Source organism: Aplysia californica, unplaced genomic scaffold (assembly GCF_000002075.1).
Source record: "Aplysia californica isolate F4 #8 unplaced genomic scaffold, AplCal3.0 scaffold00075, whole genome shotgun sequence".
Lineage (NCBI taxonomy): Eukaryota > Metazoa > Mollusca > Gastropoda > Aplysiida > Aplysiidae > Aplysia > Aplysia californica.
Window position 1 is genome coordinate 965,406 of NW_004797345.1, and position 12,987 is coordinate 978,392.

Here is a 12,987-nt window from a genome sequence, read left to right on the forward strand (position 1 = left end):
GGGGCATAAAACCCCGGGGACAGGTTTAACCGTTAACGACATCCGTCTCCTCACGTTGTTGTGACCCCTTGAATTAGACCCATGTCTGGTTTTCAATAGCTGGTTGCGACATAGCTATTGTCACTGTCGGACGTCCTAATGCTTTCATACTCCCTTTTTGTTGCTTCAGGGCTTCATCATACCAATTGCGATTTTGTTGTTGTATTGTGTTTGTTTTGGGTTGTTGTTTTTTTGTTTGTTTTTTTTTTGTTGTTCTATTTTGTTTTGTTTTGTGTGGGTTTTTTGTGGGTTTTTTTGTGTTTTTTGTTGTTGTTGTTTTGTTTTGGGTTGTGGTTTTTTTGGGGGGGGGGGGGGGGGGGTTGTTGAGGTTGTTTTTTTCGTCAGTATTGAGTAATATCTGGTTAACCTGTTATAACCCCGTTTGCAATGGACCTGTACTGTTAATAATAGTCCCACCTCGCCGGAAACAAAAAAAAAAAAAAACAACTGATGATTAGAATAGATGGTAAGTCGCTTGTGGGTACACGCAGTACACAAGATAAAACCCATTCTTATCATTTGGCTTGAACATGTAGCGACACTTCAAACCGAGCCTGTCGTGGCCCAGTGCTGCCTTCGAACCCCCCCCCCCCCCCTCACACACACACACACACACACAAAAGATTATAATAATTACGTGCATTATCAAGAGAACACAGTCGTACAATACCATACCTTTGAGAATTCACCGACGATATCAGATGTCGAAGCACGGTATGGTTTGTTGTAGTCTTTGCTTCTTGTATTTTTATCTCCACATCGCCTTTGCTCATATCTTCTGGAGGACGTCACTGTCATCAATATCAAGCAAGCCATTGCCCTTTTGTGTTTTAATGATAGGTCATACCCCTGTCTCAGTTTGTGGTGATGGTGATACCTAATAATATGATGACGGTGATATTAATACAACAATTATAATGATAATTGTAATAATTAATAGTAACTGACGATAATAAATTTCGCTTAAAAAGTGCTCAATGCGCTTTACAATAGTAATACATGTACAAAGAAAACGATCGCACCATACGGTTCTAATAATTATCTCTTCTCTATTTCTCTCTCCCCTCTTTCTATCTCTTTCGCTCTCCCCCCTCTCTCTCTCTCTCTCTCTCTCTGTCTGTCTGTCTGTCTCTCTCTCTCTCTCTCTCTCTCTCTATATATATATATATATATATATATATATATATCTCTCGCTCTCTCTCCATTCTATAAAAAAAAAATTCACACGCACACACTGCATGAACAAAGTTAATAAATATAGATCTAGTAGTTCTGAAAGAAACATAATAATGATTAATGTGTTTTGGAAATGCCCGTCATCACTAATTGCATTGTATTCCCTAGTCTTCTGGATGGGGGCCTCGCAGACCCCAACAGGTATATTTCAGGCATTTTCGACAAAACTTTTGGTTCGATGTTGTTTTCCTCCCAGGTATTCTTCAAACACCCTTTGATAAGCATGAATACGGTCTATGAAGTTATTTGGATAATTTGGAAGACAGTGATGACTATTTTCCTAGGACAACCCCCCTGAACCCTAAAGGGGGCCTCTCAGACCCCAAGGCATTTTTACTATAATAGGAAAGGCAGTTCTCCTCCTGTCAAGTATATGCACCGAATGGCAGCTTCGATGAGGAGACTGGGTAAGCAGAAATCAACATTTATTACAACAAAACAAAGGGCGGGTGGACTCTCTGGATCAGATGGTCCCTGCATACATGTCAAAGAGGCAGGCCGTGAGATGGCCTCAGACTTTCTTCTGCAATCTGTTGGATATTGCAGCTATTGCTGCTTACTTCTGCTTCACTGCTCAAAATCCCCGGTGGAATATCTGCAAGAAACACAGGAGAAAAATCTTCCTCGAGATGTTGGGTGATGAGCTCTGCTTGCCATAATACAATGCCGGGCTGCCACTGAGAACATCCCTAAGTCAGCTCGTATGAGCATGCTTCTCTGTGGTGTCACACCACTTACCCAACCCAAGAAGCACGAGCACTGGCCACTGAACATGGGCAAAGAAAGAGGAAACGATGAGGACTTTATCAGAGAAACAAGGACAGAATATCTTGTGGAATATCAGTTTGTGGGGAACACTCTGTTTCCAAGCGCGTTTGTCTTCACTGTCAGTAGACACTCATATTCCGAGCACTTGTCTCCTGGTCTTCGGTGCCAGTACTGGCACCAAGTTACTATATGTACCACACTATTTTGGCATCATCCGAATTATCATTTACCGTAACCAAGTCTTCTTGGGCATTTTCATGAGATTCATTTTTAACTGAAAAACTACCACATCATCATTTAAATTCAATCTCATTATTCAGCAATAAAAACTGCAAGCTCATGACATGACCGACCCACAATCATTAGGAAAAAAAGTGCCAGAATTGCATTGATTTCTTTAGTCTAACCTCATTCAAAGTTGTTCACCAACTAATATATGATAGATAAAGTTCAATAAATGTGTTCGTTAAACAGATTATATCTGTATGTGTAGTCTTGGGTGTTTTGTTTCAACGTTTCTGTGTTTAAGTTTCTGTAAATGATGGTCAACCACCAAGTTTATCCATAAAATGCAAAGGATAAATAGTGGGGTCTGAGAGGCCCCCTTACAGGCTTCTAGGGAAATCGGACCATCCAGAAGACTAGGGTTAAAGCTGGCCACAAACAAATGAGCTAAAATGAGCGATTATTTTAATTTTGATAAAAAGGAAGATCTGGAATCCCGTAGGTATGCTAACTGGTGGTAGTAATGCGTTCCACGGGGAGGGGGCGTAGTGGGGGAAAAACGGTCTCCTTCCAAGACTCTGACTTTTTCTTGGGACTGGTCTTAATAAACAGACTGGCGTCTGTGGTGTAGCGGATAGGCACTTCGCTGTTACACACAGGAGAGCCGTGTTCGATTCCCGAGTGGGAAAGAAATTTTTATCCAGTAGATCTATTTCGATCCATCTGCTGGGATGCTGTATCTCTCTTAGCCCGAGGGCTCTCGTGGTCCAGATGCAAGGTGTTCGCCTCTCATTTAAAAGTCCAGGGTTCGAATCCGAACTGCGACGGAAAATTTTCTTCTCTAAAATGTTCTCCTTTCACTTCTTTTCCTGCTCTCTAAAAATGTTCTGTCGTCTGCTTTCATCTCCACTTGCTGCCCCCACCCCCTCACCTCCTTTGCCCCCTCCTCTGGGCTCCTGACTCTTTCTGCAGCCTTTGTACTGCTACTCCTTGTCTCCTTCTTACTGCTGTCTTTCAGCCACACCCCTGATCTTATTGTAGGTAAGATCTACAACTAGCCATCTCGGATAACGGCGAAAAATCTAGGAGGAGGTCCCGTGTGTAAGTCACGCACGTTAAAGATCCCTTGGTGGACCAAAATCGATAAGAGTAGGCTTTTGCCGCCACCTGGCAAAATTCAAAATTTTCTACCAACGGAAAAATGTTCAATGGGTCCCTCGCGCTCATATATGACTTTACGCAGTTGCGAACGCCGTCAAAAACTTACCAAAGAAAAAAAAACACCCTTAGCCCAGGTTAACCCTGAAGGCAGGATCAGAAACATGTCTCCTAAATAATCTTATTAGTGTTGATGGGGAGATTTAAATAGGTTTTAACGGTCTTTTTTTTGGGGGGGGGGTGTCTAAAAGGCCGAGATGTTACGTATTCAAAGACCTTGTCGCAAAGATACATTATGATAGTGCCATGTTACGTACGCAATTAAAATAACGGGTGGCTATCTTGTACTGAATGCATCCTTTCACAGGGATCCAGTGAAGTTGTATGTACAGTGGTATTAAATGTCCTTTGACATGTCTAAAACGCGAAGCTGCAAGCACAGAGGTGAACGTTATTTGTAACAACACTGGTATAATATTAATATATATATACCATGTCAGACAATAAAGCGGGTGGTTGGAAGGCATTACTTGTGGTAGGTCCTACTTCTTTACTTTCCCTCCGTTGTTTCTGTATGTCTGTCTTACTTTTTCCAACCACTGAATGATCCTTACTAGGTCGATGTGCTTCTCTTTACTAAAATAAAACAAACAAACACGAATACATGTTATAAAACCAGAGTCTGTGGTGTCGTGGTTGGGCGTTTTGCCGCCGCACACCGAAGACCTGGGTTCGATAACCGTGTCGGGAGAATTTTTATATCGATCTTTCTGCTGGGGCATTGTATTGTATCCCTTTCAACCTAGGTTGGCCCTGTCAAGCAGGATCGAAGCCGACCTTCTAGTTCTAAATAATCTCAATTATGTTGATGGGGACCTAAAAAAACGCCTATATAATCAGACGGTTATCTTGTCATGGTCTATGGTGTGGTATGTTTTGGGGTTAACACTACGTTTATACGAGGGGCGGGACCTCCAAATTGATCTTCCACTGTCTCCGATTGAAGGGCTGTGAAAACTTCCCAAAAATTCAAGTTCGCGAACAACTCATTGGAGATTCGAACCAGGATCATCCTCGTGATACTTAGCTAGCGGGGTTGATGTCAAGTTTCTACAAGGACTTAACACCCTCCTGTGTTGTTGTTATCGATCCAGGGCACGGTCCAGTAAAATATACAACAAAAACTTCTTGTTATCAATAATTTTTGTGGTACAAATATGTTACGCTGTAGGACAGCAAGTGGGACCCATCCATTCTAAGTTAGGTAACACCATCACTTTTACAGATAAAGATGTTGCAATACTATTTATCATCCGTATATAAGCAGATAGGTCGAATGATGAAACTAAGAACTCAAAATCAGGAACATTTTGTTGAAAGAACACCCGAAGCAGATCCGAGAGAGAAAAACAGTTTGTCCGCTTATACGCCTCTAGAGGAATATGAATCAAGTATTGTTCACAGGTAAACTTTGTGTTAAATAAGTCTTGAGTAACTTCTATTTTAATGGAATATGTAACATGATTATGACATGACATGAATATATCAGTAGTTTTTTTATTTCCTGGCACGGTTTCTTTTATTAATTGCTGCTGTTGTTATAGCAAATATTATCGGCGTCTGGGGTGTAGCGGTGAGACACTTCGCTGTCACGTACAGAAGAGCTGAGTTCGACTACTGTTGGGGGAGAATTTTTATCGAGTATGTCGGTCTTTTTGCTGAGATAAAGTAATAATCCTCAGGCTGAGTTGGCCCTGACAGGCAGGGTCGAGCCCGCCTCTTAAATGATTTTAAAAAATGTGTCGATGGGGGCTTAAAGACCCCTACATTAAAATTTTAGAGTAACTATAATATGTTAATTATACACATAGTTTTTACAGCCAACGACGTGGTAAAACACAGATTAGCTTAATACTATTTATACATGTTTGTGGTAAGGTCTCTCTGTAACGTTGTTGGCTATCAAAAGTGGCTCGCTCTGTTTTAATGCAGTGTACTCAAATTTTTCTATTGCTCTGGATTCATTTTTTTATGTTTGACTCTGGCTCTGGCGTGGCCCAAGGTTTAATTTAAAACTTTCAAGGATAATGTAGTGAAATGGTCTATCTATTTATGCTCGTATCTTGTGCTTTTTTATATTATAAACAGTTTTCCTGGCTTCGATGGCTTGCTGTGCGTCCAGTTTGCCTACATTTTGCAAGAATCAAAGTGACCATGTCGCTACCTGCCTGAAAGACGCCGGCTTGGAGAAATTCTATAATTTCACTAGTGCAGGAATAATACCCAAAACCAAGGTCAGTGACGTTCAGCCTTGCATTGCAATCATGAAGGAAGGTACAGATCTACGGTTTCTTATCAGTGAAATACATGTATGTGATTGTTTTTTGTCCGTTTTTTCTCATCTTTGATTGTCTTGGGACGAGTTGCCTAACAGTTATCTATTACGAACACTTTCTTTGAATCATTCAAGAGCACATTGCACACACAAAAATTATTTTTGAAATCAATGCAAAGAGGAGCTGATGAAAGCAGCAGAATACTGGTACTGAAATCATAAATTAACAAGCCAGTGGTTTTAAGGATTATAATTAAATTGAAATTTTCAATTTGTTATGCCACCCAGTATATATAGAATCCTGGAGCATTGGTAGGCACGCTAACAATGTTAAAAATTGCAAAGAGTACAGTATCTTTGCTTTGGACTTTGGTCAAAGAAGAAAAGCGAACATCCTTGTGAGAAAAATAAATAAGGATCGATGGGGACACATTAAAACAGTTTTCTGAGGGGGAAAAAAAAACCAACACTTCGTGGGCACGAACGTTTATTTATGGTGCTCAACAAGTAGACAATGAAAGGTGCATCCATTTCTTTTTGTACTGTATTTGTATATCGTAGTAATGACGTGAAGTTTACATCTAACTTGACTTTATTGGAGACTTCATTTTCTGCAGGTCTATTTTTTTTTTCATAGATCTATGCAGATCGGAACTTTATCTGCACACAAACTCGTAAGTCAGCAGGAGTTTCTTGCTGTTTCATGAATAATAAGTACGCTTGAAGTGATATGCTGGTGGTATCATAGCTGTGCGCTATAACGGTCTTTCAAAGTTTCTGGCTTTCGTTGCCATTTTGGAGGCCATTGTGGACTTCACGTAATATTATTGTTCGTGTGCAATGTTACCTCGCCAACAAAATACGAAAGACTGCCTTAACACTATTCAAAATATTATGCATAAAAGCATTCTATGAGAAAAACAGCAGTGAGCTTGGCAATGCGTTCACTAAAAATATAAAATATACAATGCAATCAAAATTCCCGAAGGGCCATAATAAAACTGAAACTTGAATAACTAGAAATATTAATTAAAACATTCGTTCTCTATAAATAGAAAGACAGTACTCAAACATCAAACACAGGTGTCCATGTATGTATATATATATGTGTGTGTGTATGTGTGTGTACGTGTGTGTGTGGGGGGGGGGGGGAGGGTGTGGGGGGCAGGGGAGGGGGATGCGCATGTGTGTATATGTGAGTGTATATGTGTGTGTATGTGTGTGCATATGTGTGTAAGCCTACAGCCATTTTTTCTTTGGATTCTGCGCTCATTGCTCTTTATGTATTTCTTTGGAAAACGCTATCGCCATAAAACGCCTAAAAAGTCCAGTAACTCAAGTAAAAAGGAAAAAAAACCTTAGCTTCATTTTTTTTTCAAGCAGCAACGGATGTCTCTTATGAGAGTATCGAAGGGATATCAATATCGCTTTTCATCGCTGCTAGAGTTGTGAACCATTAGTACCCGGTATTGTTCAAAGCTGTGGTCTTGTAGAAATGTTGTCCTTATTATAGATTTAAGCAAGCTCATCATATTTTGTGTTCTCAGGACCTACGTTTCTTCTGTGACAAAAAGAAAATCTACGCAACAGGGGTAGACTGCATGCAGAAAACTGTGAATACGTGTAGTCCAAATAGTGAGTATTCCTGCAATTAATTAGTCTCGAGAGAGCCCAAATTGGAACTAAGTAATGTTCGAGTTTTGTGTATAACCCATGACGTAATCCATTACGTATCAACAGTAACAATTGCCCCAAAACGTTACCCGTTCATTGTGTAGTTTGCTCACTTTCGTCTGGCCGCGGTTACAACAAGATAAAACACATTTCCCGCTTAATCTTCTCGTGTCTTTGCATGCGGGACTAAACACTGGATGACCAACAGAATCTAAAAGCTCATTAGTGAGGATCACGGCAAACTAAGAATACTACTATAACTAATGGTATTTTATTATACATTGTTATATAACATTTATAGAGCGCTGTACCCCAAGTAAGCAACACAGACTCTGATCGCTTTACAAGCAAGTAGCAACACATAAACCGTATTTTTTACATTTTTTGACAAAATATGTTTTTTAAAAGGCTGAAACACGATAAGTCTGAATGACGTCATGGGCAAAATAATACCCAAGACTAAGTACATGTACGTTTTCTGTAATATTGGCCCTTTGATGTTAGGCCGCAAAATATTAAGGGATTTACAGCATACATCTAGAACATTTTAAAAAATTGAATTAATGTTTATCAACACCGCACACCTTTGTAACACGGTCCAAAGGACGGGTTAGAACTTTCGAGATTCACATAGAGACGTCTAGACGATCTTCGGAGGAAATCTACAAGATTACACTGAAATACTAGTGCAGGGTGCTGTCGCTGTCTCAAAATGAGGAAGGTTTATATTAGGTTACTGTAAGTCGTATTGTATTAAAATGATCATGTGCACGCGTTTAAACGACGGTGTTTAATATAGAGCCCAAATTGAGAAACTTTTTTTATTACTGAATCAATATTTTTTTAAACGATATGTCTATTTGGTCACTGGCATGGCATACAGGAGTTCCATGCAGAATTTCACGTGCATTGGTAAATTGATAAACAAGCTAAATAACTTTTAAGGCGTGCAGACGAAAGTGAACAAGTTATAAATAGTGAAAAGTATTAACCATATACATGTACTTAGTCTTGGGTATTATTTTGCCCATGACGTCATTCAGACTTATCGTGTTTCAGCCTTTTAAAAAACATATTTTGTCAAAAAATGTAAAAAATACGGTTTATGTGTTGCTACTTGCTTGTAAAGCGATCAGAGTCTGTGTTGCTTACTTGGGGTACAGCGCTCTATAAATGTTATATAACAATGTATAATAAAATACCATTAGTTATAGTAGTATTCTATCACCTTACAGCGCTATAGTAGTAGTAGTAGTAGTAGTAGTAGTAGTAGTAGTAGTAGTAGTAGTAGTAGTAGTAGTAGTAGTAGTAGTAGTAGTAGTAGTAGTAGTAGTAGTAGTAGTAGTAGTAGCAGAAGTAGTAGTAGCAGCAGCAGTAGTAGTAGTAGTAGTAGTAGTAGCAGCAGCAGCAGCAGCAGCAGCAGCAGCAGCAGCAGCAGCAGCAGCAGCAGTCGCAGTAGCAGTAGTAGTAGTAGTAGTAAAATACAGGATCAAATACAAAACTGCTGTTTCAGTTTCAAATGTATAAATGATACTGCACCTATTTATCTATAAGAATTTCTGGAATTGTATCATCCTCCCAGAGCCCTTAGATCAGCCACAGACAATCTAATTCTGAGAACCCAAAAGCAAAATTAAAAAACGTACGACGAATGTGCCTTTTTATTCTTTGGTCCCCATGTATGGAACGAACTCCCTTATAATATTAGGAGTGCTCCTAGTATTCGCATTTTCCAAAAGCAGCTGAGGCATATTTTATTCATAAATGCATACCTGTCAAAACGATGAACTGATATATAATATGAATGTGTATGTCTGACTGTGAGACTGGAAAAATAGCGTGTGAGAATGAGAAAGAGAAAGAGAGCGAGGGGAGAGAGAGAGAAAGAGAGAGAGAGAGAGAGAGAGAGAGAGAGAGAGAGAGAGAGAGGGGGGGGGAGGGAGAGAGAGAGATGAAGAGAGAGAGAGAGAAAGAAAGAGAGAGGGGGAGGTGGAGGGAGAGAGAGACAGAGAGAACGGTAATGTTTTTCTATTTATAGAGAACAAATGTTTTTATTGAATGTCTCTAGCTATTTAAGTTTCAATTTTATTGAGACAGTTCATGGGTTTTTATTGCATTCTATATTTTTAACGAACGCATTGCCAGGCTCATTGTGTGAATATTTTTTCTCATATAAAATTTTGTACATATACATATTTATGCACAGATCTAATACTGTGTTTTACGCACAGACGTGTCCATTAATTTTTAAGGTTTTGATATTTATATTGATGTAATGCGCTTTGAGTATTTCTTTGGAAAAAGGAAATGTGCAGTATAAATTCTATTTATTATAACTATTATTAATCTATTATCTTGTCCAGCACCTACAGTGGCGTCGGTAGTCTAGTGGTCATGCTACTGGACTCGTAACCCTGAGATTGTGGGTTCGGGGTTCGAGCCTCAGCACTGTCCGATGGTGTGTACTTGGGAAATACACTTTACACGAATTTCCTATTTGGCTTGGTTCTTTCGGAGATGAACGTTAAACTCGGAGGTCCCGCTTCTTAAATACCCCAATAGTGTTGATAGTGATAGGGCCGTTAAACCTTTACCATTTCACTATTTTTTTTCACCAGTTCCTATCATCTTTTCGGGCTATGACTACGGTTTGAGGATAATCACCGGTATCTGCAACGACCCCAAAGTGAATGTGCACTGCTACCTGTATGTCAACACCAAAAATGGGGAAATGCGCAGCTGCATCTCTCGGAGTATTGTTGATTATTCGGTAAGCCCTGGGATTTCTTTTTCGTTTAATTGTTGTGTTTTAAAAATTTCCATTGCGTGTTGTCAACAAAGAGGAACAGGAGTTTGGATGTAAAGATGAACACCCTGTTTTGCATCCTCAGGGTTGGTAGTAAGGAGATAGATATTAAGGAAAGACACTCAGATCATACACATGTTGCCTTTTTTTTTGTTGTTGCTGTTTTTGTAAATTCATAGATTATTGGGTGGGTGGTCTATGTCCACAAAAAATCTAACATTCATCTATCCTTCCATCCATCAGTCCATCAATCTATACATCCACCCATCTATACATCTATTTATCCTTCCAGTCGTACACAGACTTACAAACACACACATACACACACACATACACACTCACACAAACACACACACACACACACACACACACACACACAGATCGCTGTCAGCTACAGAGTGTAAAACCCCTTATACTGAAGTCTGATCAATCGTGTAGAGCGATTTTGAAGAAACACGCCTTCATCGATGCTTCGAAGTGTGAAATTATTATTCGTGCCATTCGAATATCTGTGTGGAGGCTTTCTTTTTTTTTTCTAATCGGTTTGTCAGCAAGGTTAGATTTATAATATTCATTATTCACGTATCACTTTATCTCAAAATCATCAAATTTAAAGTATATCTGTATTAACCTTCATACATAATATTGGTAGGCCTGCATGTAATAATATGCTCTGATATCGTTATGACGGTTGAAAGAAAAATGCAACGAAAAATAAAATCCATTGCAAATAAAAACGACACGACATTCGATGGCTCAGCAACGCTTCGAATAGCTGTGAACAGCAACAGAATCGCTACATGTACCGTGCATCGTAAGAACGGTGCATAGAAATGCCACCTGGTGACGCCATGGTGCTAAACTTAAACGAATTATTCCACAGGATATATCTAAAATTAGATCTATGATACCTTTCAGGGTACGGAGAGAGCGGATTGTGCAATCGTGACTGAGTCTCGTAGATGCGTTGAAGAAGTGATTAGGCCTTGCGATGAGCACACTGCACATTTTGCTGGACGGATGATAGACCCGGAAGTCGAACGATTCTGTCGTCATTAATTTTTTCCTAGAACTGGTCACCTGTTTACTGTCGAGACAAGACCTTGCGAGATGACGCAAGTTACAAACCTCGACGCTCAAGATTAATTACCAGATTCGATTTGTGTGACTTTTTTCTGCCAGGGGGAGGGGGGGGGGGGTCAAATTCAATATCTGTTGCACATGTTGTGATGATGTACACGTTCTGGTTTGTAGTGATTTCCAACAGCTGTATTGGCCATTTTTAAAAGTTAAACGCATTATTCTTAATATTATTTTGAGAAAAAAAGTAAGCGGGCTTTTCTAATTATTCTGGAAACGAAGGGTGTTCTGTCGTAACCATTTATTCCTCAGTTCTGTATCGATTATATATTATTATTGCTTCGTGTGAGCCAATAAACTGCATTGAACGAAGCTTCCTGGGTATTTGTTAACCTCGCTGCGTGGTTTTAGTCTGTCATTTGTAATAATTTCCCTTTATTCAACTTTTGTTGTTGACCACATTGTAAGTTTATATCTTGAAACCAAGGGAGAGCTTGTCTGGCACAGAAACTTCTCTTTTTTTTTTTTTCAAAAGACTTTATTAAAAAAGATTATCAAATATTTTTGTTTTAAAGTGTTGCGCCGGGGGGGGGGGGGGGGGGCTCTCGTGGCCTAGAGGTTAAGGTGTCCGCCTCTCATTCAAAGGTGCCGGGTCCGAATCAGGGTAGGGACGGAAAACATTTCTTCTCTAAAATTGTCTTCTTTCTTCTTTCACCTCCTTTCCTGCTTTTTAGCTATGTTCTGCTGTCTGCTTTCGTCTCCACTTTCTGCCCTCACCCTCTCACCTCCTTTGCCTCCTCCTCTGGGCTCCTGATTCTTTCTGCAGTCTTTCTATTGTTACATGTACTCCTTGGCTCCTTCTTACTGCTGTATTTCAGCCACACCCCTTTTCTTCTGGTAGGAAAGATCTATACCTAGCCTTCTCGGACAAGGTCGGAAAATCTCGCTGGACCCGTGTGCAAGTTGCGCTCATTAAAGATCCCTTGGTGGTCTAAATTCGATAAGAGTAGGCTTCGGCCGTCACCCGGGGCAAAATTCAAAATTTCCTACCTACTGAAAAAGTTTAATGTGTCCGCGCGCTCATATGACCTTTATGCAGTTGCGAGCGTCGTAAAACACTTACAAAGAAACATTTTAAAAAATAATAAGTGTTGCGTTGACAATGTCTTTGAGGTCATCAAATAGAGTTAGGTCGAAAATTTTGATTTTTTTTTTTTTTTTTTTTTTTTTTGGGGGGGGGGGTTCTTTTAAAACTGGCATTACACTTTTCTTTGGTAGGTACTGTATCATTCACTACTTTCTTGTTTTTAAATACCCTGTGAAAAACAGTGTCAGAGTTACTCACAGAGATCTGTTTTAGAAATGTGACGTGTTCCTCTCGGAGTTCGATATGAAGCTCATGAGGTATTATGAATATCGTTTGGTGCTCAGAAGAAGAAGAAGAAGAAGAAGAAGAAGAAGAAGAAGAAGAAGAAGAAGAAGAAAAACTGATACAGCCGACCATGAGGAGAAAGCACTGACGAAGGTAAGGAAAGCGTAATGAAGAAGGGGAGACCGGAACAATGACAGTGTAGTCCCAATAAGACGACATAATAAAGTCTTCGATTTTCTTCAGGACACGATTGAAGACTTATGCTCAGCGCCAGTTAAGTTTTTGATGTTGTCA

At 39.7% G+C, this 12,987-nt stretch overlaps 1 protein-coding gene across 2 annotated transcripts; it reads left to right on the forward strand.

Annotated features, from left to right (window-relative positions):
* The first annotated feature begins 687 nt into the window (after window positions 1-687).
* On the forward strand, window positions 688-11,694 carry LOC101847863. 2 transcript variants are annotated; one of them, XM_005094100.3, is made up of 5 exons: window positions 688-753; window positions 5,575-5,720; window positions 7,309-7,396; window positions 10,054-10,205; window positions 11,160-11,694. In XM_005094100.3, the coding sequence occupies exons 1-5, from the start codon at window positions 741-743 to the stop codon at window positions 11,298-11,300; spliced, it is 540 nt and encodes a 179-aa protein (XP_005094157.1). In that variant the 5' UTR covers window positions 688-740; the 3' UTR covers window positions 11,301-11,694. The 2 variants fall into 2 exon arrangements, with proteins under 2 accessions (XP_005094157.1, XP_005094156.1); XM_005094099.3 differs by lacking the exon at window positions 688-753 and adding an exon at window positions 4,771-4,890.
* The last annotated feature ends 1,293 nt before the right edge of the window (window positions 11,695-12,987 follow it).

Bases quoted from the DNA above. Each gene is read 5' to 3' on its own strand.
- LOC101847863 (XM_005094099.3), top strand. From the start codon at position 4,869: ATGAATCAAGTATTGTTCACAG. The intron at 5,721-7,308 runs GTCAGTGACGTT...TTGTGTTCTCAG, and splicing joins GAATAATACCCAAAACCAAG to GACCTACGTTTCTTCTGTGA. The intron at 10,206-11,159 runs GTAAGCCCTGGG...GATACCTTTCAG, and splicing joins GGAGTATTGTTGATTATTCG to GGTACGGAGAGAGCGGATTG.